Source organism: Astyanax mexicanus, chromosome 1, assembly GCF_023375975.1.
Source record: "Astyanax mexicanus isolate ESR-SI-001 chromosome 1, AstMex3_surface, whole genome shotgun sequence".
Taxonomy (NCBI): domain Eukaryota; kingdom Metazoa; phylum Chordata; class Actinopteri; order Characiformes; family Acestrorhamphidae; genus Astyanax; species Astyanax mexicanus.
Window position 1 is genome coordinate 90548763 of NC_064408.1, and position 26147 is coordinate 90574909.

A 26147-nucleotide genomic window follows, 5' to 3' on the forward strand; every position below is an offset into this window, starting at 1 on the left:
TTCTCTATATCTAAGTTCAATCTTTCTAAAACATGTTTTACTGAAACTTCTCCTGAAACTTCCTTTTCCAACTCAACCTGTACTCTGAATTAGATTGCGTGCAAACAGTGTAAATCACTAATGATCCTTTGCACCCTGGTCATCAGCTGTTTCAGCTTTTCCCTTTAGACAGGATCTGTAGACAAATGAAGACATCACACTAATAAACAGTTCCTGCTCAAAAGCTTTCCTGTACTTCTTCTATTCTGTTCTCTATGATGTCTCTTATACTACTCATACTACTATTGCTGTTCTCAGCCCTTTAAACACCTTTATATGCATGTATAGCTCTGGAAAAAATGAGACCACCCCAAACAGTGTCTCTACAGGTATGGCCACCACTTTAACAAAAAGCTGAGCTATGTAAATTTCTGTCACTGCAATGTTTGCATGCTCCATGTTTAAATTCTCCACATTGTTAATGTCATGCTATAATTTCTTTAGAAACAAAAGAAATTGCACTGTTTTTTTAAACTAATGTAATAGAGGCAAATATCTGCACAGTATTATTTCATTTATTTCAATCTCTAACACAGAATGCATTATTAATATCATTATACATGTTCAATCACTGACTTTATGTACTTCAAAATATATGTTTTGTATATAAACGTAGGAAAATAAGAAAATATAGCTTTCTTCCCCAAATACCATGCAGCCCTAAGATTGAGTAATATCTTGACATCTTTGCATTGTTTTAGGTCTGACTGACTGACTCTGAGAAGTTGTAACTTCTGCAAATAAACACTTCAAATTGTATTATTATTACTTAAATAAATGAGAAATGTTGTCAAGGGTTTGTATAATTAAAGAAACGTTTTACAAAATGACATGCCTATAAATAGTATAACCAGAACTCAAGTCTTTGAATAAAAAAAAAAAAAGAATTTGATTATGTGGAGTGGTCTCAATTATTTCCAGAGCTGTATGCATATAACATATATAACAGTCTCTGTTAACTTGTGTCTGAAATGCCTATTATGTCTTACTGTGCACTGTGACAGCTACCGTGTGACCTTAAGCAAATACTTGTATGCACAAACATATTTAACCAATAAAGCCAGATTCTGATCCACATGAATACTTGTGGTATATATGTATTTGATGCTTTAAATGGCTGTAGATGAGTAAAACAATCAATATCCAATTATAAACCACAAGGCAGTTTAACCAAAACATAGATTGTAAATTGACATTTACAACCTTGACATCACTAAATGAAGTTCAGTTTATTTTTCTGTATAAGAAAAAAATGGAGATCCAACACAAAATGAAGGTACAAGTAAGGGGAAAAACAAGCTTAAACAATAAACTAGTATTTCATAACAACACTGTCACCATCATTGCTCAGTATACCGAGACCATCTCAGTGAAGATAGAGATGCTATTAAAAACCGTTATGAATCAACAATAATAATCAAAACAGTGATAGTAATGAAAACAATAGCAAGTAGTAGTTAACATGTGATAAGTGTTAATGAAAAATAAAAAAAGCAGGCTTCTATATCACCTATCCACTTTGAACAGTGCAACACCATGTGATCCCATTCATGCACTGCATCCAGAGCTACAGCTCCACACTGAGTGTTATTGTTATATGAAAGAGTTTCGGAGGTGCGTTAAAAACAACTGCACATTCGAGCGCTCCACCTCATGTGGGTTAAAATGCACCCGGCTTGCAGCTCAGTGTGTAAAAAGTCCTGGAAGTGACCTCAAAGTGTCCTTATCCATGTTGCATTACAAACCTCTTCCCAACTCCTTTAACCTCAAAATGCTTTTTGGTTTTACTTCAGTGACAGAAAACAAGGAAAGAATAACTTTGGAATACCATTATCTTAATATAGTTCCTTTAAAAAAGTTACTTTGTTTAGTTTTGCATTGTGTTAAACTATTAATAATAACATCATTATAATAATAATCATTATAATATACAACTTAAAACCAGAAATTAATTCTCTTTAGTATTTCATGTCCTTCAGATCACACTTTCATACGCGCTGCTGTTAATTTCGTTCATCACAGTGACTAGAGTCACTGAAGAGTACCTCAAAACTGTCCATAAGGAGAAAAGTGGAGAGGCATTAGTTTAAATAAAAAATTACCATATGACCACAACCCAGTACAAGGACTTGATCCGTGCCCATGTAAAATGCTTTAACACAATGATAAAGGCAGGGGGTAAAAAGGGTTCCACGAATGACTGTACTCTCCCATATTCACACAAAAAAGGGGTTTATACTGTAAATAAGAAGTAACTCTGACACGCTAGGGTTATGACAACTTGAAAGGGATCTTTGAAGTGGGAAGTTTATCGTATGTTTTTTGACATCCTATATCAAAACCATTTAAAATTGCGCTAAAAGTATATTATAGAATTGACTTTGGCTTTTTGCACAGCGGCTAGGTCTGATACATTTTGTCCATTTTTAGCTCATGTGCAGCTCAAGGTAATTTAAAGAAAAGAAAAAAAAAAAGAAAATTAGAGCTGGTAACACTTCAGCATTATCTGACATACAGTAAGACACCACTATAAATCAACTGTTTATTCAGAGCAACATGAAAACCTTAAAATGTTTCAGACCTTAAAAGGAACAAAGTGCTGTATGATGGCCGTTTGACATCTTTAGCTTTAGCAAGCGGAGCTCTAATGTAGGATTGTCATGGTGGATCCATTTAGGTAAATGGAGGAGCCGCTGCATCATCAACAGCTTCTATAGTTATTTGTTTGATAGAAAGTCTGTATTCTAATCCATTAGGACCGTGTAAGCTTTCTTTATATAGTTTGTGTTCTCTCTCATTAACAGCCCATCCCTGAACTATGGGCCTTTTTTTTTTTACAGTTAAAGTCGTATCCATTATCCAACTCAATTCATCAGTTGTAAAACTCCCATTTATGTCCAACGATTTACATTAAACTTTGAATAAGAACGTGATAAAATATACAAAAAATGACCGGAATCAGACTGAAGATGTGAAGAGACCCTCGTCGCTAAGCAAAAGTGGTACCGTGGTCGATCCTGGTCACTTCTGCAAAGGCGAAGGCTGAAAAGTTTCTCCCAAATCAGATAAAGGAGTTTGATTGAAAAAGCATGAGAGGATAATAAACGAGCACAACAAAAAAACAGATATTTAAAAACTCAGACATAAAAGCCGTGAAAGACATAAAAAGGACCAATACCACATAAGCATGAGCAAATTTGCATGTCCAGTATTACCATTTCATTGGATATTTTTTTAGTGATTTCATGTGGTGGCAATAGGTCACTGAAAGACGTTCTTGCTTAGAACCAAAAAACGTTGTCCTGCTGACGGTCCAGGCAGGCAGCAGAAAAGTGGAGTTCTTTGGGCCCACTGCAGACTCAAAAAACATTAGCTTGTGAGGACAAGCACCCTTTCTCTGTTAAAAGCTTAAGAGCAGAAGTGGGTTCATCAAGTGCACCAGTATCATGTCCGTTCCTTAGCTGGTGCTGCTAGCTGGTGATGTGGAAGAAGACTGGCTAGCGATGCCAGTAGATCCGGCAGATGAGCTGTTGTTGACTAGTGTTGCCGGCTGACCAAAGTTACTGGTTCTCAGTGTGGCCAAGTGCCGAGGAGAGAAGACATGGTCACGTGCTGCAGCCCTCGACTCAAATTCCACGTCGCAAGCTTCACATTTGCCTTTTAGTGTCTCGCGGCCCGCAGGCTGGCCCACAGAAGCTGGTAGAGGGGGTTCCAGGACTGTCAGTTGTACTGGTTTGGGCAGGATAGGCCGGTTAGCTCTGAGCGCATTGTACTGCAGGTAACTGCCCGAGCTTATGTCTATCTTCTTGGAAGGGTCGGTGGAATTGGGAGACTGTACAAATGAAAGAAAAAAATATTCATTTTAACAACATCAGAACAGAGACACAGTGATTATGAATGTAAATGGGTACTTGGGTACTCAGTTTTCCATTCAAGCAATGCTCTAATAACTATTTGGTTCTAAGTTTCTCTGATCAATGGAAAAAAACACAAGTAATTTAAAAAATGTGTTTTAACAGGACAATATGACAAAATGTGACATCTTTGCAAATGTTTATTTATTGTAAGCTCTGTCCAGAAAATCATACTTCTCTGATTAAAACTAATCATTGTGATGAAAAAAGGCCTCTAGTTCAAGATGTATTGTTCATCCTTGTTCAGCCCATGAGCTATTTCAAATAAACCTTTAAATGGGGTCAGCATTAATTGATGAGTATGCTAAACTGACATATCTATACAGATGGACGTATGTTCTGGTAAACAGTTTTAGTTAAAGACTGTGACAATTGTGAATTTCCTACCCATTTAAAGTAGCAGTAGTAATGAAAGACTAATGCTAAGACAGCTCATTGACTATTTTCCTGGCAGAAGTTAGGTCCAGTCTTTGGGGGTAAGGGAGTGTTCAGATATGTACTTTTGATCCAGTGAGCAAAAACTATTTCAACAGCGTTCCAGGGTTGGTTTGAATGAAAATGTCTTTTATATTAGAGTGCGATCTTACCATTTTTTCTTGCTGCAGTCTCCAGCGTTTCTCCTTGGCACGTGTGTTTTGAAACCAAATCTGCACCACTTTAAGTGGCAGACCAAGCTCTGTTCCCACAGCTTCACACTCTAATGCATTAGGGTGAGCACAGGTCTCATAGCAGGACTGCAGGATTGACAACTGTAGACAGTTCAGGTGCGTTCGCGGTCTTCTTGGTGTGGAGTGTTGCGGTGTGAAACTTGCTTCCTTTTGGCTTTGAGTGGATGGCGTTGTATTGACTGTTACAGAGGGCGTTACAGCAGGGGTAGTGAGTGTAGGCCTTGGGGTACTTAGGCCCAGCTGTTCCCTTGACAGGGTATTAATCTTAAAATGACCCTTTTGAGACCAGTAACTCAGCCCATTGTGTTTCTGAGATGTTGCAGTGGGAGTTTTGTTCATTTGTGTAGTGGACACTTTTGGCACCGTGATGTGAGTAGCCACAGGGACAACTTTTTCTTTGTCTTGACCATCCTTCTCCTCGGGTCGTTCCGTTTTAGCCTGGATCTTCGGGGGGATTCGAGCAATAGACGACCCAGCACTTAGGATACCAACCGAAACTGCTGGGGCCACAGCCTTGGGAGCGATTTTAACCATCGTAACTGCAGTTACTGCTTCACCTTTGGGCTTGAGTGCTGCTGATGTACTGCTGACGACAGTAGTAGATGCCACCTCCTTTGGCTTGTTCAAAACTTGGATGGAGATTTTCTGTGGTTCTTTTTCCTCTTTAATCCTTTCCACCTTTGGAAGAACAATTCCTGTTTGTGGTTTGGGAGAAACCCAGCCAGGATTGTTGGGGCTTGGGTTTGATTTGGGGGTACTTGAAAAGATGGGCTTAGTTAGCGGCCAAGTGAACTTTATGAGTGGTTTACCAACAGCTGCCAAGGTGCCGTCGCTGATGAAGCGTACCTCCCCCTTGCGCTCCCTTGCCCTCATATTCTGAAACCAAATCTGAACGACCTTCTTTGGCAGATGCACCCACTCTGATATTTGTTCAAATTCATGCTTTCCTGGGTTTGGGTCTTTAAAATAACACCCATAAAGCACATCCAACTGGTCAGCTTGAATGATAGTCCTGGACCTTCTCATGTCCCTAAACCGCCGACTATTCGATCGCTTAGGGTCCCTCATCTTGTCGCTCTCTTTCTCCTTTTCTGTCATAGAGGAACTGACTTTCTCGGCTGCCCTCATGAACACAGTGCTAGTTTTGGCCAAGTTATTGCAGTTAAGAATTGTACTGTTGCTGGAATTTGGAATTGTTATGGCAGTATCAGGCTTCACTTGAACAACAATAAGACTGCCATCTGCAGGGACGCCAACTGTAGTTGGCCTTAATCCAAGACCGTCAAGCAAATTAGTCTTTTGTATAGATGTCTTACTACTTGAGAAAGTTGCCGTTGTTGAGCTATGGTTTTTCCCAATACTGAGGTCTAGGGCAGACTCACAGTCATTGCCGTTAGATAAAAATCTAGTGGACTGAGCAAGAGAACCAATGGCAGAGAACGGAGCCTGGCTTCGAACAACAGTTGGGGGATTCGTAAAGGTTGCTACTTTGGCTCGGTCTCCATCAGAAACACCAACTCCAACGACAGACGAAGGAACTGAAAGAACATAGGGACTAAATAGCTGTGTGGAAAATGGAGCCAGAGAAAGGGAAAGTGGCAAGGGCTGCAAGATTCCAGTTGGAAGACTTTGATGGTCAACTGTAACTGACAGGGGAGTAGGCGGGTCAGCTTGGGCTTCTAACTGAACATCAAGATCAGCATCCTGCCTCTCCTTTTTGCATTCCATCTCCTCTTTATCAATCTCCCTCTTTCTCTTTTTGCTCTTTGCAGCCTGATCATCATCTTCATCATCCTCTGCATCCGAGAGAAAGACTGTAGTGGAGCGGAGAACCTTTCCTCCACCACTTGTCTTTTCACCTGAAGTCTCTACCTGCAAAGCCTGTTTAACTGGGCTCCCTGGCTCTTCCCTTAAAGAGCTACTTTGACTCTCTTCATCTGTTACAATAACAGAGGTGTAGAATTCTTCGCCTTCTGAGTCAGAGGTCAAACAGGAATTGTCTTTGTGTCTCTCTGCACTGCTGGACAGATCCATTGCATGACTGCTTGTTACTGATGGACTCTGTGCATACTCACTTTCATCTATCATTAGAGCACCTTCTTCATCTTCAATGCTGTCTTCCATCTCATCTTCATCCATTGCTTCTGCACTCTGCCTGCACTCTTTGGCGTGACGGGCATCCATCAGCCATTTTCGTACTTCCTCCTCACTTAGCCCTACTTCTCTGCCAAGGGCTTCACAGTCTTCTCTTGGTGGACTAGCTGCATCAGACTCATTTCTTGACTCAAGAAAGGCCCACAGAACCTGAGACTGAAACTCAGTTAGCGCCGGAGGCCCTGAGGACAAGCACGGACGAGATTTAGCACTCATATGGCCTGAGGAAGTTAAGGCATTGTTAGTGTTAGAAGGGCTGCACTTCGCAGGACAAGCTTTTAACTCAGGGCTATTGACAGTATGGTGTTGGTTGTTTGTGGTACACTGACTAGATTCGCTAAGACCCAATGATGGGCTACTACACGGAAGGATTTCGGCAGCTGAGGCCTTATTAGCATCTGTATTTAGAACTCTTTTTGCATTTTCTTCCACACTCTCCTCTTCAGCTGTGCCATCATGGTCCATTTCATCATTCTTCATGTGATCCTTAACTTTATTCTCACACTCTTGTTTAGGCTCCACCTTGCAAATAGCAGTTTTTGCTAGATCACCTGTGCACGCCTCCTTTGTTTTCTGCGGCACTTCTTGACCATTGGGCTCCTGTTTAATGTCATTTTTTAGGTTGGTTTCAACCTTCTCAACCGCACTGCCATTTTCTTCTGGAGTTACTTGAGCCACACTGGAAGGTCCAAGGGTAGACCACTGACTTTGTAAACCACTAAGACCTTGGGCTAGGAGAGCCTGTTGTGCTGCACTGAGACCAAGGACTGGCACAGTCTGCTGCAAAAGTTGTTTTGGGGACTCTGGGTTTGGACTTTGGGTTTGGAGTCCATTTAGTATAAGGGGTATAAGCATCTGAGGCTGTGGTATTAGCTGAGGAGGTGTTGTGCTTGGGGTAGCACCTGCCCCAGCAGCAATGAGAGAGGGGTGCACGGAGTGTGGAAGAGAGTTTGGGCTGGAGGTTAAGAGAGTAAGAAAAGCAGACACTGCTTGTGCTGAAGCTACTGGAGAGGAAAGCAATGAGGGAGCTAGCTGAGGCTGAACCTGTTCTCCGTCTTTGGTCATCGCTGTCGATGGAGTCAGACTTGCTTGTGTAACAGAATTACTGGTTGTGGCAAAAGCTACCTGTGTGGCATTAGCCACAGAGGTGACCGTTAAGTTGGAGGCTGCCACAGTGCTTCCGCTTACTGGATTTGCCGAGGAACTAGTAGCAGCATTTCCAGCGTTTCTTGTCCGACTCTGATGGAGCACAGACTTTAAATGACTTTCCAATGTGATGGCGTGGTTGTAGGAGACACGGCACACAGCACACTGATATGGTTTGTTGGAGACGTAAGGGCGAGGAAAGAACAGGGTGGGACAGTCAGCTTCACTCGCTCCTCCTGTTCTCATCCTTTGAATATGGGTGTTTGAATTATAATGCACACTCAGTGCCGATCTAGTGGGAAAGAACTCCAGGCATGCATGACACTTAAATGGACGGTTAATGTCACTTTCTGCAGCAACAGACTTATCATTGTTGACAGAGGCTTCTGATGTTTTTGCAGCTTGGGTAATACTCGGTTGATCTGACTCCAAGCCACCCAAGTCACTTTCCTCATTTTGTACTCCTCCTCTTTCATCCTCCACTTCTCTTTGCTGGGAAGTACCATCTTTGTCATTTGCATCCATAGGTTCACCTTCAGTCTCAGAAGCCATTAAAGGGGAGCTGGTATTTTCTGAACACGTCTGCTGTGATATGCCATCTTTTAAGAAAGAGTAAAAAAAGACAGAATAAGAAATACAGAGAAAGAAGAGTGACTTATATTGTAGAAAAAAATGCAACAAACTCACTGGTATCGCTTTGAGTGCTGGATTCTCCATCTTTATCACTGGGGTGATTAACGGGTACCACCTTATTTTCAAAAGAGGGACAGAAGTTTAAAATGTTATGACAAACTGAAATTAATTTCATAACTAACAATTCAATTATTGTATTGTTGAAAATCAGAAGGCAGGGACTGGTCTACACTAACCTCTACACTAAATCAAGCATGAACACCTTTATGAACACCTTTTTGTTTCTGCACCCATTACTCCCTGAGCATATAGGAGCAATTTTGAGGTTTAAAAATACAAACTATAGTCCTTCTATAGTAGGACTATTGTATATAGTATAGAGTGTGTTTCTCTGTATACTTCATCATATTATCCTTCTTTCTCCCTGTTCTTGATTGATCGGGACTCCCTAAGACCACCACAGAGCAACTATTGTTAGGGTCATTCCCTGCACTGCAGTGACACTGACATGGTGGGGGTGTGTTAGGGTGTGTTGTGCCAGCGAGGCTGGATCAGACACAGCAGTGCTGCTGTATGGAGACAAGGTCATAATGTAATGCTTGATCGGCGTATACACAATGTTTTTATTATTATATTATTATCTATTAGAACCATGTAATGTAGGAATGTGGGTATAATACTTATAATTACTAGTGCATTTTTCATAACAGTTAGTTGATACCCCTAAAGTTTACCTGGACCATCCCCGCTAGATCGAATCTGAACATTTCCAACGAACAGCATAACAAACTATTTATAAAAAAAAGAATTGAGTTATAAAAAAAAAAAGAAAAAAGATTGGAGTTATAAAATACTTACAGTGTCCAGTAGCTTATGAATGCAAGAGGGAAGCACGCTGTGTCTCTCCGTTAAGTGCGAAGCCAAAGCATCACGGCCTGCTTCACCTTCCTGACACAAAGGGCATAGCCACAATGACCCCCCATCATTGTCACTGCGCATGGTCTCTCCTGGCTCCTCCTGAAATTACAAGAAGACCATTAGCCAAATATTGCTGAACACCAGGGGGGGGGGGGGGGGGGGGTTGATAAAGGGGGTTATTAAGCATTTAATTTATCAAGTAACATACCAATTATTTTGTTGATTAATAAAGTAATCGGAGTTAGAAAAAATGCCAAACAGTAAAATTAACTCTGAACAAACCACAGAACATCAAAACTTCCAAACTATCTTCTCTACTGTACTTTTATCTTTGTGCTTAATTATCTTGATTTAAATGTCTTTGAGGTTTAATATTTTTTTAATTATATTTATTTAATCATTTTAAATACAGCAAATCACTCAAACATTCTGCCAAACACCCAGACAACAGTAAAGCAACGGGGCAACCAGTTCCATTGCTTATGCAAATCATCCAGAAAAAAAAAAAAAAGTTGTAAAGATATCAGTATAGTTCCTTATTGTAAGAACCTCTATCTGTTAACATAAGAGAACTTCCCATTATTAGAACACAAGCTTTATTGCTTTATTCAACATTTACACACCAACATACTGAACCATCACTCACCCAGGTAATATTAACTAGCCTTACAATGACAGCCTGGGGTAGTGTATATATGTAAATAAATCACCTGCATCCAAGAATTAAATTGTTCAGACATTGTGGAAATTCCCTCAATCTTTGAGATGAACACATTCAGAACGATGTGAATTAGATTACTTTACAGCAGTGGTGAGAGGAACTTACAAATATACAGTTGATTTACTCTTTATATTCAACAAACCTTTACTTTAAAGACAGGATTTTATAGACCCCACATGTAGCTCTCCACTACTTAAAATGCTAGCAATTTTTCAAAACATGTTCTAGACCCATTTATACACTTGAGCCTAATTGTAATCACCACATCCTTATGTCCAAATGTGTGGACTGTGCTAAAAAGTATGGGCTACTCCAGGAAACTTACACAAACAATTTTACCAAGACAAGCATGAAAATATCAAACCAGAATTCTGCTAGAAGCTGGTTGATGCCTACAAAATGAATAAAGTTAAGATACAAATTGCTACGGGGATAATTAACCAAACATTAGATATACTGTGTGTGCAATACCCTCTGTAACTTCAAACATTAAATAATTTTTTGTTTTTACTAATTAAAATGTGTTGTAACAGAAAAACAGTATAAAAATAACTGAAAACACAATTTTACCATGACAATCATGTTGAAAATTGGGTATAAATGTCTGATCCCAACTGTATACTTGATTCTGCTGTATTAAAACTAATCAACAACTAAATATTTTATAAAAACAATAATTTAAAAACAATTTCTGCAACAAATTGTGGTGTAGAACAGCTGGCAGGATCACACTTGATCATTTACATCCCTTTTATTTATTTTTATAAAAAAGTGACTTATTTAAATATGTTTACACTTGTGACAACACACCCACCCACACCACATAAAATACCAATATGTTTTACTCTCTAAATGTAGGTATTGTGATATAAACTGAGGTGGAGTTACAGTCTCTCCAATATTAATAATAAACTTCTGTTAAATCTGATGCATGTAAATGATTGGGTGCCTCATAAAAAGCTTTTTTTTTTTTACTTTAAACTGTACTGGTGTACTAAGGTGTTTAGGGTTAATGTTGATGTTGCAATGCTTTTATTTGATAGCAACGCAAAAAAAAAATCAGTAGCTCAGTTTCAATACATAGTATACAGAAATTCCACAACAAAATACATGATGCTCCTCTGTTATTAAAATAGGGAAAATAATTTCAGTTTTGCACAATGCAAAAATGCTTGATTTCAATAACAAACAATAGCAACAAATGTAATCTGTAGCTTGATAATATTATAATACAAAGCTTGATACACATTAGTGAACTCCAGCTTTCAAGTCATCATTTACTAAATAGCTTAAGGATTGTATGCTGTTATTTTGTACTTGCAGTGTAGCAACCATTACCAAAAAGTATCCCTTTTAAAATCCCTTTAATCCCCAGTAAACAGAGGCAAATACAATTAGCTGTAGTGCTGTATGCACATATAATGATGGCCCTTTCATGGTAATCATTATTCCAACGTCTCTTACTGACATTAGAATGAGCTCTGCTTTGATTGGTTGGCATGGACTGTGCCCTCAATCAGCCACCTGCAGCCGGACTCTCAGAAATCAAACCTGGTCTTGCTTTCTATGGGTGAGGGGAAAGTACCATCCTACCCCTTCAGTTACTCAGTGTCATGCTAACCAGTGTGGGTGTCTGTTAAATGACAAAATTAGCTATTAGTGTTCTTCTTTGAACATGTTGAGGTCCAGTGGCAATGAAATAGAAAAAAAATTGAAAAGAAGCAGAGAAGCTTCATGTGTCTCAGAAGAAGCAGATACTAGAGTTAACTCACCCAGCATAATTGTACAAACCAGCTAAATTGGATGCAAATTAATCAAAATAACTGGCCATTTAAAAAGTGCAGCAATATTAACATGCCAAGATATAACTTACACAAATACTTCATAGTAGGTTTTTGAATTAAAACAATGGCCTAGAATGACACCATGATCAAGCTGTTGCACTAATGGTGCAAAATTGTATACATACACAAATTATATATACACACACACAAAACAATACTTGAGGACCGAGCCATAATAGCACAATAATATTTTTCAGGGTTTGGGAACACATTGGATCAATTAAAACATTAGATCTAACAGCTATAAAGACAACTGAAGCACAATATGTATAAACAGACAAATAATAAACCAGGCTGGTTCAAAACACAAATACAACAAAACAGAATATACTAATAATCAATACGTCCAAGCGCCAAAACTGACACTTCAGGGCCATATCCACTGACTTCATGACTTTCCTAAAAGTGGACAAGACGTCTATAAGTCATTCCAGCACTTTTAGAATCGTAGAAATATCCTGATCATCTGCCCTGCAGTAAAACGTCGCCTAAAAATGCAAGTAAATAAATAAATAAATAAATAAAACAAACACACATTTATCTACCAGACATTACCAAAAAGCGTTATGGTGAATTATGAGAGGACATCATTAGTCCAGTGGAAACACTGCGCACACAGTTCAGCGGGTATGTGGAATAATTCGGACTGCTGAAGAGCAGTAAATGCCAGCAGTCCCCATTTGCAGCGCCTCTCTGCTAAAGCTGCGACTCCACGCCAATTAGCTTTGCTGCTACCGGACTCCCGAATAAAAGTACTCCCAACTAGTCGCCAAAGTCCAACAGACCCCCAAAAGCCCTCCTCACGACACAGTTCCCATGTTTCATGTTTATCCAACAGGCTGTGATCGCTACAACTCCTGAGAGTTGGGTTAATTAACGCACAAGCTCATTAGCACGATTGGTGCTGAATCAATTAGCAGGGTTAGCTAGCCTGTCCTGTTAGCAGCTGGCTAACAGACCAATTAGCTCGACAAAACCAAAATATGGCATTTAATATCACACTATTATCGTCCCATTCCTCATTTTTACCGATTCTAAGCTTGACCGGAGTCGTGTTGGCCGAATCGGTGCAGTTTAATTGTCGTTCTGGACCTTTATTTAGTTTTTAGCTTCAAACTAAACAAATTGGCTAGCTGACTAATTACGCGTCGTAAAGCTCATTTAACTCCAAATAAACCTGGAAATGGGAGCAGAACTGACCGCATCGTGCAACACATCGGTCAGAGTTTTCAACATTTCAGATAAAAATTCCCAGTCGAGTGAAAACAGCACTAATTGGATGTCACAAATAGGCTCTAGCCCGTCTCGTCCAAAAGCCGCGGCCTTGATTAGTGCCCCCCTCCCGCATATTGTGTCCCCTGGTCGGGCCTGCAGTCACGGAGCACCCGCTGTCTCCTCCAGCACAGGCGACTGCGGCCTACTCAGGCTGGGCTATTTAATTAATGCATTTCTTTAACAGATGCGAGGAAAGAAAAACACATTATCCACCTTCTTTCATTCGCCTAACAAAATCAGAAGCGCCCACCGTGACACACAACCAGAGTTATTCGATGAGAAATCGCACAATTAATGCCAAATATGTGTTTTTAACGCACTCGCAGTAATTAAGTAGAGAATTAACACGCAGCTGGAGGGGCGAGGGGTGGAAAAGTTTGGGATTTATGATCCGAAATGCAAGTCAAAGCACATACCAGAAACTCAAAGAACAGCAAAATAAACCTGTCGCCCCGTTTTAACAGCGTTTAGTCTACAGCAGCAGCAGGATTAGCCTCCCGGACAACACGAATTAATTAATTAAGAGCAGAGCAATTAGCCAACGCGTTTACCTGCATAGTGAGACTCAGAGCACCACGCTGCCTCTCCCTCTTTAAAACTGAAAAGTTTTCTCTCTCTCTCCCTCACTCACTCTCCCACACACACACACACACACACACTCCGTCTCTCCCCCCTCTCTCTCTCTCCTTCCCTCTCTCCACCTCGCTCACTCGCTAGTAAACACACAACAGCTCCCCCCAAAGCTGACCGCTCACATTCACCAGGAGGAAGCTCCCGCTCAGGACACCTACAGTAGACGAGCTCTATAATCCCTAATTTTTGAGCTCAGTCCGCTTTAACAGAGCTGCAGTAACGCCCTTAATTTACTACATAATAAGAATAATTTATTTAATAAATTATTTAATACATTAATAAATAATGCCCACTCTATAATCTGAATGGTTTAGAATTGTTAAAATTTTCGTAAAATCTGAATTTACTTTTTTACTACTGAATTAAAAACTTTTACCTGTTAAATAAATGTTTGTCAAAAAATGATAAATCTGTTACAAAACAATGCCCTATATATATATCAAAGTCAAAGTCAAAGTGTTTTTTATTGTCATTTCAGCTATATACAGAGTACACAGTGAAACTGTGCGTATATTTAAATAAAAAATACGCACGTTTTTAATTTACTATAAATCAGTTTACATTATTGTTACTATAGCTGTTTTTAAAGAAACCTACTCAAATAAAAACAAAACAATAAAATAAAATAGTTAATAATGCATAAATAACATGTCCTATAGTAAATTTCTTGTTTAAATATGTAAAAGGTTATCATAATTATAGCGTTTAAATATATCCGAATAATTATATATATATATGTTTTTAAATAAAAAGAATGATTACAAATTAGAAATAAAAACATACATAAATGAATTAAAAATACAAATAAAATCCGCCTTTACTGCGCAGAAACAACGCACGATGGCGTGCTGAAAAAAGAAGCTACGGGTGTCCGTAAACATGCCTGTGCAAAATGAGCGGCGCCACGGCTCAGGTTATATACACATACACACACACACACACACACACACACGTACGTGATCAACTCGGTGTAGATATAAAATCTGCAGTGATTACAGGCTGGTTATAGAGCTGATCTGTGCCTCAGAATCAGAAAGAGGAGAGACTACAACAGGAGCAGGTGAGAGATGATGAATGAATCCTGACACATTTCAGAGTCAGCTAGCTTTTTCTATACTGCTCTAATGATAATCTTCTCCTGTTCTGTGCAGAATGTCGGTGGAGGTGGAGAGAAAATTTGTGTGCGAGTCTGATATCCAGGACAAACTGAAGAATATCGGAGGTGTGTGTGTACAGTGTTATGTTCTGAAGTTGACATTGATCCGCTCTCACACGTGAGATATGTTAGCAATATCTCTTTTTACACAAATTAGAATAGATCTATGGGCAATACACAACACATTCTTTTCACAAAATCACTCTCACATAAAGAGATATCACCAGCTCTGTTCTAGCAAGTTTCAGTCCCTTTCAGAATAAGCCATTCAATGGCTCTGTCACTTTTATGCAAAACTTTTAAACTGTTGCTGGCCACGCCCCATTCATTCCGCATTTATGCTAATAACAGAAAACAGGTGCTCTCCAACGAACTTAGTTCATGTAATAGAAAGAACAAAAAATATTATTTGAAAGTACTTACATCTCCCTCATCTGCTGATTTGCCACGGACAGTGGGTACAGATCCCTCAGTCAGACGAAGTCTGCTGGCTAATCCTGCTCTGTACTGTCCGAGGTTCTCAAAGCAATCTGCCTTAAAGTGGTTGGCACATACCACAAGATTCTTGGAAATTGTTGCTGGGACATGGCCATTGAAAATAAAATGGAGCCACACAGTTCTGTTCTCTTTGGTTGGGAGGAAGTGTAAGGATTTGTGCTGTTGCTTGCAGCCAACAACACAGCACTTCATGTGGGACTTTCCTTTGCCTGTAGCCATACCACACAGTGCTCCTAATCCCAGCAGACTAAAATGGTGGATCTTAAACTAACGTGGAGGGTGGGGCTCTGGTGGGGGTTGATGGGTGATGCCAGGGTGGTTCAATCATATTTCCTTATTCTGATGTCAGAATAAGGAAGCTGTCCAAATAACTCTAGACGAATACGTTACTTGACACCAAAATCTTTCAGCTCACTCCCACACTCCCAGAAAACAGGTGTATTTTTTTGCGCTTGGAGTGTTTAAAGGGGCAGTAGTTAGATTTGGGGCTGTGTGATATAAATCTATATTTTGTTTGAAAATAGAAAAATGTCCATTGTGTTGCGGAAATGTGAGTTCACCTCCTGGGGTAACTCTGAACATTAGTTATTTGCTTCACGCAGGTCTGTGGCATATTCTTCTCTCTCTCTCTCTCTCTCTCTCTCTCTCTCTCTCTCTCTCTCTCTCTCTCTCTCTCTCTCTCTCTCTCTCTCTCTCTCTTTCTTTCTTTATTTTCTCTCTCACTCTCCTTCGCCATTTTACCAATGAATTTACTTCATTGAACTACATGTTTAAAAGCAGTCTGAGTGCAAATACCGCTTTAAGTGAGTTTTCCTAACGAGCCACAATAGAGAGCTTAGCCCAAACTCCAATGGCGTGTTTTCTGCGAAGCGTTAGCGTGGTGTCTGTCCCAATTGTATCAAACCTTATGTAGTGTCTTGTTTGTAGTGTACACTTCAATTACGTTGCCGAATAGTAAGAAGTACTGTGGCTATTTTAAGTGTTAGGGTGGAAATTGGGACACGTCCCATCACGTATTTCAATTTAAGAGTCCCTCCTTTACCTTCGGTCATATAAAAGATTTTCTCAGTCATGATCCTGCACCCCCTGCTCTGCACACTCCCTGCACACCTGATCAACCAATTAGCTCATTAAATAAGTCCTGTCAGAGTAGCAGGGCAGAGTTAATGGCAGAGAAAGCTAAAAAATGTGCAGGCGAAGAGCCAGGATTGAGAAACACTGGTATAAAAGTTAGGTGCACAATTTATTTTCAGTTGAACAGTAAAAGTAAAAAGTATGTTACTAATATGACTATATTTTATGTTTAATTAGCAATTTGCACAGAGCTTCTCAATAAAATAAGAAATCTAATAAAAAATATAAATTGAATTTTTACTTGTTGAATGTAATTCAATATGAAATAAGAAATAGGTCTTTTGTGTGGTTAGTTCACTGGGTTTGTAGAAAATGTTTTATATTGTGACGTATATTGTTTTTGGGATATGAATTTAAGTGGTGATTGTGTCTTTCCAGAGGGATTTAAGCACATTTCCTTATTCGAAGCATATGATAACTGACACCAAACTCTTTCAAGTGTCTCCCAGAAAATGCATGGATGTTTTTTTCTTTCTTTCTTTTTTCTTTTTGGTTACAGTGTTTATAGAGTTGGGGCTGTGTGATATGATGATGTATTTTGTTTGACGACAGAAAAAGTATTTTGTCCAGTATTACACTCTGTTGTCTATATCGTTGAAAAATACAACATTCTACTTGTTGCCTACATTTGTTGAAATTAATTAATAGAAAATGGCCTACATTGGGTTATTCATTTTTGGTCACATCGCATAGCCCTAGTAGTGGAAATACAAAAGCACGCATAAATTAAGTTATGCATAGTATGTCACCTTTAATGTTTTCCTGTAGAAATGTCTCAAATTCCCTCTAATGATACTGCCCTAAATGACAGTACTGTCAGAATCAAACTCTTCAGAAACAATGCTCAGACATTTGAGTGTGGGTGTTTGCGCATAGCACAAGCCCTGCCACGTCCCTGCCCACTTTCTACTCTAAAAGGCTATGAGACCACTGTTGGAGGGCAAATAGACTCTCTAAAGTCCTGTGCCCATTCTGTAATCAGATGTAAGTCAACATTGGATAGATACATAGATTGTACATCTGGAGGTGGAGTTATCTCAGACTGAAATCCAGTGAGTTTTAGTAATTGCCATCACAACACGTGAAGGAAGTACAGTCAGGTTATACACCAGTCAGACTGACCAACACATATTGTGCAGCGACAGATGACCATTTAGGTAGGCCTGTCTAATAGAGTGGACAGTGAGTGGACACGGTGTTTAAAAACTTCAGCAGCACTGCTGTATAGGCGAGAAAGGTTTCTGGATGCACCTTATGTCTGTGAGCATCTCGGCTCTAACTCTCCCGAGAGCAGCTGTTAGCATCACTATCATTTCATTCCAGGTGTTTATGGTTGCATTTTTGGACTACCTTCTGCCATATTGCATGCACTGTGCCATGTGGGGGAGTCACTTTCCTGTCTTTTGGGCCTAATGCTACATTCATGTCCTAGTGGGAATTCCTTATTTTCCACTTATTGCATTAAAGTGCTATGTTGTCAGAGCAACATGAAAAATTGTTGATACAAGGTTTAATTTTACCTGCTTCTTTGGGAAATTGCAGTAGACGAGGAGTCAGTTTGCAATGGATAGAATGATAGATAGCATTATTCTATATCAAGTTAAATGCACATAGATTACATTAACAGCAACTGCACTGTTAAAAATAAAGCATAGTATACCATCCAACATACCATACTTACATTTATGAATGTGAACCCTGAAGAGAGCTAGATCCTGACTTGAATAATGAGGTATATAATGTAAACATGGCCAGAATTTAATGCAGAACATTTAAAATATCCTAAAATATACCCTGTTCTTTTTTATTTCTTTCCAGCTGTGTGTATTGGTCAGTCCGAGTTTAAAGACCGATATTACGATTCGCCTGACTATACCTTAACACTGAGGGATTTCTGGCTGCGGAAGCGAGAGGAATCTTGGGAGCTGAAATGTCCGGCATTTTCAAGGACGGACGTGGAGAAGATAGATGAGGCACTGTGTACCAAGTACAGAGAGGTTACAGATCTGAAGAAGATTCAGGCTGTAGTGAAGACAGTATGTTCTGGAGCTGTTGAAGGCTCCTTAGACGTCTCAGAACAGAAGATGACAGATAATTACAACAAGAATGAAACGTGGCTGAAGGATTTGATGCTGGTATGTTTTGCTGAATATACAACCCAAAGATGTTCGTATGTGTTTGAGGAGGATGGAGGGGATGGAAAAGTTCGAGTGGATCTTGATCAGGCTGATTTTGGATACTGTGTAGGAGAAATAGAAGTTTTAGTCTCAGAAGGAGGCGACATGCAGTCTGCACAACATAGAATTCAAAAGATGGCTGAAAAATTAGGTAAGTGCTCCAAGATTTCATAACTACACAACCTAATCTGTTTTATCCAAAAGTACGTTTCTTGTTAAATCTAATTTTGAAGAGGGCTTCACAGTCTAAACTTGCATTGTGGCTGTATATAATAAAGTCTTGCACAAAGTGTAATCTGTGAGTTCTGGTCAGTTACAGTTTACATTGTAGGAATAATTATAATGTCTTTTAACATAAAAGAAAGTAAAATGTGTGTCAGTTTAACTTATAGTCATGGTCGATGTCTAGACACTGACATGCCATATTTCATGGGACAGAAACTAGTATAGTGTGCCATGGAAGCTCTAACAATACGTCATAGCTCTGATAATGCGCTGTCCACAGTAGGTGGTAATGCCCTCTATGACGTATTCCTGGTAGTCTCGTGACATTGTAGTTTGAGGAATGTTAAATGCACGCACAACTTCACAAATTAAATCTATCCATCTGGCACCCACTATCAGGCCTCACTCCAACTCCAGTAATTTACATAGCCTTGTAATGAGCACACTGATCAGCGTTTAGTCTCACTCACAAAAAATACCTCACAACTTTTACAGGTGTAGGTTTTCTTAAGCCCCCTAAGGTGACACTTCACAAACAATTTACATACTGCTATTCCATGACTTATGGATTGCTAGTGTAGGGCAGATCTTCTACAGAGGCACACTTCTAAATGCTTTACTGCATATTTACTGTTCATTGACTGAACCTAACAGCAAATACAATATTTATTTTCTGGATCCCCATTAGCTGTGGAAGATGCCCCTGCTATTCATCCTGGGTCATACTTAAGTAAAATGAATGAATAAATAAATAAATAAATTGTTAATTATATCAAAGTCATCATCAAGTACAATTACAGAGCTTAAACAAGGAAAAACAGAAACAAAATAACACTCACTATATGAAGACATTGTCACGAACAATTTGCAATGATAAACTTACTGTACGTTAAAAGGAGTTAGTATTAGGCCTGGGTACAACAAATTGCTCCTCCACTGCACTTTGTTTTATAAATGTGGGTATTAGAAAGTTTCCATGGGATTTTGTTATTTGAAATTGACCCTGTTGATATCAATAGGAAAGACTTCAGTTTATCCTCAACTTTCAACCAGTGTAGATGGGAGTGAATGTTCATTATATTAGTATACTGTACTTTTGTGTCTAGAAAGTGTAAACTGCATACAAAAGTTCCATATTTAAATATGATTCTTGTATTGGGACTGTCTGACTGTCAACAACTCCTAATGTACTTTTTTATGTTAAAACATCTTTTTTTTTTAAACTTACATTACTGTACTAATTTTTTGGCACAGGTGGCTCTAACATCATTAGGTTGATGGAAGTTTATATAAGTAGCTGGGTAGCTGTGATAAATGTCTTCCTATATTTATCCTCTCAGTTCATTTTCTCTGTTCCTTTTCAGGTCTTGGTGGTGAGAAAAGGATTCAGGGGAAAATGGACGTGTATCTCCAGCGATATTGCCCAGACCACTACGCCAAGCTTATTAAAGCTCACATCTTATGATGAAAGATAGTTGTTGGTGTCCAAAGACCTTGTATCTGCATATTTTAAATGTAGCAATAGACCTTCACTAAAAGTAAATGTTTGGGCACTTTTGTACTAGGTGCAACTAGTGTAAATGACATTAGCCAACAATACACACTTATGAAAAATAATAAGCCTAGTCTTTAACTACAAAGCATTTTGAATGGAGATTGAAAATAGAATAGAAGAAATAGTCTATGACTAGGCTTAACCCATATCTGCCTTTTTGTGTTATACTTCTCTATTACCAGCTAACTTTGTGGATATTAATCTATCCATTTAGGAATCAATATCACCTGCTTTTATGCTAATGAAAGTAACAACAGGTGACTTGGAGAGCAAGAGAAAAATGAATCAAAAGGGAACGGTTTTACAGGTGCTGGGTAGAGACAATTACAATCTAATTGGTTTTAATGACAACCGTGTTCACAACATTATAATTTCCTGACATTTTTTTTGCTAATATAGGATAGAATATCAAATATACATGCATATAGGCTTTGATATACTGTATGTCAGTATGAAGATGCTGCTTTATCTGAATATCTGTATTTCATTTTTAGACTTATTAAGAGAATCTAAATAAAATAGTAAATTCACCCTCAAAATCTGTGTAAAATAATGTTTTGTTTTGTTTGTTTGTTTGTTTGTTTTTTGGGGGGGGGGGGTGCAACATTATATAGCAATCCCCTGCCTGTGAAAATCCAGTTCATACAGAGATTACTAATATATGCAACAGAATCCAATAAGAAACTAAATAGTTTTGTGCATGTCATTATGTGTGTGAGATCGCTGCTCTGTGACGGTATGTTAAACAATGTTATAGACCCCAAAATAGTGCTTAACAAGTAAAAAGTGTACAGTTTTAGACACAGCTCAGATGTCCATTCATTCTTGAAGGAAAACGCATAAACATACACACCCACACACTGCAGAGCGTGTATGTTTGCTGAATGACTGTAATGAACATATAGTATTTTCACCTAGCACAACATGCTAACATCACTAACCCCTATTTAGGTCTCAAAGAAATTAGCCTCAAGCAACACTCAAGAGACACAAACACTCATTCTCTCACTTCACAGAATAAAAAAATAATCTTACACTATTTTATTTAAAAACCTAATAAATAAAATCGTAAACAAATTGTTATTTCGTAAACATTGAAACTTAAAAAAAATCCTGAATTTGAATAAAATTTAAATATTGTTACCAAATTAAAACATTTACACTTAACTATTAACACTTAAGGGCTGAATATACATGCAAACAACTAATGGTAAAAATAGTAAACAGCAAATCAAATACAAAATTGACTGCATTCAAAAATATTGCTATTATATTGCTGTGTATGATACGATATGGCAGCCCTAGTTATGAACAATCTGAACTGAATAAACGGAGACTCACTGCAGCAGCAGACCTTTCTCCAGTTGCAGCACTGTGTGGGCGTGACCTAGTATTCTAATGAGCACTGCTGATTGACACATCTCTCCCCCAGCTGCTGCTACACCTCTGTAAAGTCTATAATAACAGCTGGTGAAGATCACCGGGGACTCACATGCTGTGTGTGGAGGCTGTGCTGTTCTCCGGAGTTTTGCAGAGAGACCGTGGGCTCGGCTCCGTCCCTCAGACTCAGAGTTTTAGCGAAGCCGCTGGCTCTCTGAGAGAAATTACTGAAGCAGTCCTGGGTGAAGTGCAGGCTGCAGAGGCAGGTGGTGTTGTAGACCCTGCCGCTGTGTCCGTGGTTTACCAGAAACCGAGTCCAGCTCTTATGAGGCCACACTTTAAAGAATGTGAGGTTTTTATGCACTCTGCTGCTGGACGCGCACCCCGGGAATGTGCACACACGGAACGCGGGCATGACCCGTCAGAACAACCGCGGACAGCGGCGGAGCAGCAGCAGCAGCACAGCGCAGGCGGAGAGAGGGACAGACAGACAGACACGCAGACAGAGAGATAGACCCACAGACAGTCAGAATAACAGACACGGGGGCGCATATCTTCATGAGTCCGAAATTTATGTAGCCCATGATTTATTATTTGTTTTGTGTGGAACTGAACCCTGAAACTGAATGGAACGATAGTTGGTTTCGTGTCGGTAGAGATTAATCGAAACACCGGTTTAAAAATTAAAAGTCCCGAATTGGAGAGAAAACAAAATCAATCTACGATTAAATACTTAAAATAATAATAAAAACAACAATAATACATGTTATTACACTAATAATAATCGCTAAAATATTGGTTAATAAAATATAACTGATTATAATAATAATAATAACAAATGTTATTATTATTATTGTTATTATTGCTATTATTATTATCGACAGTAACAACAGTTATGCATATTTTTATTAACAGCAACAATTATGAGTGTTGATTTTTTGTATCAATATAATTTATTTTATTATATTAACAGGAACAACAACAATTACAATATACGTAGTATTATTCTTATAAACAGCAACAAAAATATGTGATATTATTATAATTATAAAAAAAAAATACAAGCAAATGCATTTATGTATCTGCAACTTTTACATACCACTTTTTATTCAGTGCAGAGTGCAGTACTGGTCAGTCCAATGCCTGGAGACAGAAAATCCCACAAATGTTTTTTAGAGTGGATAGCAGGATTTCTTTTTTTTTTTAGCATTATTGACATTTTTGCCAGTATCCTCCTTTCTACCACCTTCTCCTCTATGTTTAGATTGAGCTGGTCTTTTTAATGAATGTATACCAGTAGTAATTTACTGTAATATGGACTGACGGTAGACACTACAACTTTCCATACCAACTTGTCACACATATTGTAGTTCTACATATAGTTCTCGCAGGATACTGATGTGAGCATAAGAAAGAAGAAGCATAAGAAAGAACATTTAATGTAGTCAAAATATTCACTGTTTTATTGGAAACAATATGTATAGTAAAAGTCTTTGATCTAAAGTAAAGGTCTTTGGCGTTGACCCCATCCTTGTCACACGTTGAGTTGACCCCGGTCTTGTCACATCTGGACTTGCAGATCCCGACCAGTATAGAAGGCAGGGGCAAAGGCAGAATCAGAGCCCCAGGCATCTAGACAGAACCAACCTGATGGCAGTGGGGAGACTGGAGGGGAAACATGGAAAACCGATGGGATTAGAGGTCTTTTATCGGCAGATTAAGATAAAATAAGATAAGATAAAACTTTATTGTCCATTAAATTTACATTAAAGGGAAAATTGTCTTTGGTAGTCTGGCAGACAAATACATGAAATTACAGAAATACTGTAAGTAAATAAATAAATGAAAACAAAAAATAAAAGTACATACAGATTATAAATTATGTAGGGAGATTGTGTATTACATCCTTATTCAGAATAGCCACAGCAGATGGAACAAATTACTTTTTGTACCCGTTCTTCTTAGCTAGTGGAACCTTTAGTCTCTTGCCTGATGGGAGCAACTGAAACGATGAGTAAAGGGGATGAGTGGGATCACTGTAGACCTGAACTGCCTTTTTTGTTATGCATCGGCTATATAGATTATGTAGTGACAACTGTTTGGCTCCAATAAGTTTACTGGCTTGATTAACCACTTGGGTCAGCTTGTTCCTATATTTAACTGACAGGTTTCCATACCAAGACACAATGTTAAAACTTACAACACTCTCAATAAGTGACCTATTAACCATGATCAGAGTGTGCTTGCTGGTATTGAAACTCCTCAACCTCCTAAGAAGAAAGAGCCTCTGTCTCGCCTTTTTATAGATATCATCAACATTAATCTGAAAAGGAAGCCTGTTGTCAACAAACGTCCCCAGATATTTAAAATGATCCACTTGTTCCACTTCCTTCCCTTTCATCATGATTGGTTTGAACACAGACCCTGTGTTGCTAGCTACCCTCCTTGCTCCAAAGCTGGTGTTTGGTCATGGTAAAGTGAGGTATCATTGAAGTCTCCTGGCAGAACAACACTGAGCTTATATTTCTTAACTACCACAATGTTCTTGCTCCCTTACATTACAGAGGTGAAGAATCTCTGTGCAGCAGATAGATCATGGTATTCTCAACACCTGCATGTGGCTTATAGGGGTCCAATGCTGCATCCATGCGTTCTGAAGTGATCCAGGATAAGCCTTTCCAGTTACTGAATGTGAGGTTAGTGCTATACATATATACTATTCCAGTTTCTGGGTGTACATTGTCTTTGGAATTAGGCCAGCGCACTTGAAATCTGTAGTCTAGGACTTGTTTGTTTCGCACGGCCCTCAGGCCCCGTATTATTTTTCTCATCTGGTAAACTGTGATGTAGAGATCTGAATGAGAAGAAGAGGATTGAGAAAGCAGGGCATGATCAATATTTTTGGGCTGAGGAAGATACAAAGAGAGGTGAGTTGCTCTCATCCTTTATCCCTATTTGACAATGAATAATTCATAGAAGATACCAAAAATTATAGTATATACTAAAAAAATAATTGCAGATTAAATTACTCATTAAATAAGATTTCATTATAGATACAAAATAATTAATTGTAAATACTAAATAATTCACTATAGTTACTGAACAGTTCATAGCATATACTACATAATCCAAAGTAAGTACTGAATAATTCCAGTAGGTATTGAATACTTTATGGAAAAGACTGAATAAAAAAAAAAACATAGTAGAAACTAAATAGTATTTTGTGTCTGTTATAAATACTTCAGGAGCTTCTATACATTATTCAGTGTGTACTATGGATTATTCAGTATATACCTTTAAGTATTTCTAGAAGAATTCTTTATAGTAGGTACTGAATAACTCAATAGAGACTGAATAATTCACAGAAGATACTGAATAAGTTATTGTAGTAATAGTATATATTTGTCTGTTTGCACCTCTCTTTATCTTTCTTTCTGTCTGCCTGTCTATGTAAGCATTTTCACCATTGATCTCTGTATCTGACTATCTTTCCATCTGCCCATCTTTACAGTGGCCCCACCTTGGTTCTTGAGGCCAACTGCTCTGCTCACCTTTGTGTTTTTTTTTTGTTTTTGACACACCCACTTCCTTTCAGTAAGCACTTATTATTGAGTTAATAAGTTGAGTTAGGTGAGCTGGGATCAGGGAAAACACTACAATATGCAGGACAGTGGTCCTCCAGGGTCAGAGCTGAGGGCGACTGATCTGAAGGGTTAGCCCAGTAGATGGGATGGCACTGTTACTTTTAAAGCAATTCTGTTTGCCTCCAGCAGATGGTGCAGAGTTTGAAGGGAATTCAGGTCACACAGCTGAGTACAGTACTTTAAAAACTTGTAAGCACTGGTGTTATGTTATGTGCATCAGTATGGGTAATTTTTGTGTTGGGGTGGTAGTAGTTGGATGACTGGTGGACTAGAATCCACATACATGAGAACTTTGCTTTTAATTCCATTTGATTTGTTGTAGAACACTCTGTGTTTTATGTTTTTAATAATCATACAGAGAATTCTTCACAGCGGCAATAAAAGGGCCCTGAAGACTTTAATGCATCAAAAGCTAATTTACAAAAAGTTCTAA

General features: G+C 38.7%; 2 protein-coding genes across 4 annotated transcripts; one reads left to right on the forward strand and one right to left on the reverse strand.

The window, feature by feature from the left end:
- Positions 1 to 1249: 1249 nt before the first annotated feature.
- Positions 1250 to 22618, reverse strand: zfhx2 (zinc finger homeobox 2). Of its 3 annotated transcripts, none has more exons than XM_007260089.4 (5): positions 22183 to 22618; positions 9413 to 9571; positions 8609 to 8669; positions 4541 to 8520; positions 1250 to 3871 (listed from the first exon to the last, which is right to left on the reverse strand). In XM_007260089.4, exons 1-5 carry the CDS (start codon positions 22483 to 22485, stop codon positions 3497 to 3499), a joined length of 4878 nt encoding a protein of 1625 aa, XP_007260151.3. In that variant the 5' UTR covers positions 22486 to 22618; the 3' UTR covers positions 1250 to 3496. The 3 variants fall into 3 exon arrangements, with proteins under 3 accessions (XP_007260151.3, XP_007260152.3, XP_007260153.3); XM_007260090.4 differs by lacking the exon at positions 22183 to 22618 and adding an exon at positions 15525 to 15833; XM_007260091.4 differs by lacking the exon at positions 22183 to 22618 and adding an exon at positions 13864 to 14035.
- thtpa (thiamine triphosphatase) lies at positions 14844 to 21135 on the forward strand. The gene is made up of 4 exons (XM_007260092.4): positions 14844 to 15005; positions 15097 to 15167; positions 18552 to 19061; positions 20500 to 21135. Exons 2-4 carry the CDS (start codon positions 15098 to 15100, stop codon positions 20598 to 20600), a joined length of 681 nt encoding a protein of 226 aa, XP_007260154.1. The 5' UTR covers positions 14844 to 15005; position 15097; the 3' UTR covers positions 20601 to 21135.
- Positions 22619 to 26147: the final 3529 nt, after the last annotated feature.

Excerpts from the sequence above, each read along its gene's own strand:
- thtpa (XM_007260092.4), top strand. The coding sequence starts at position 15,098 with ATGTCGGTGGAGGTGGAGAGAAAATTTGTGTGCGAGTCTGATATCCAG. Across the intron at positions 15,168-18,551 it reads CAAACTGAAGAATATCGGAG|CTGTGTGTATTGGTCAGTCC; the intron begins GTGTGTGTGTAC and ends ATTTCTTTCCAG. Across the intron at positions 19,062-20,499 it reads AAAGATGGCTGAAAAATTAG|GTCTTGGTGGTGAGAAAAGG; the intron begins GTAAGTGCTCCA and ends GTTCCTTTTCAG.
- zfhx2 (XM_007260089.4), bottom strand. The coding sequence starts at position 22,485 with ATGCCCGCGTTCCGTGTGTGCACATTCCCGGGGTGCGCGTCCAGCAGC. Across the intron at positions 9,572-22,182 it reads ACAGCCTCCACACACAGCAT|GAGGAGCCAGGAGAGACCAT; the intron begins GTGAGTCCCCGG and ends TTGTAATTTCAG. Across the intron at positions 8,670-9,412 it reads TTCATAAGCTACTGGACACT|GTGGTACCCGTTAATCACCC; the intron begins GTAAGTATTTTA and ends TTTGAAAATAAG.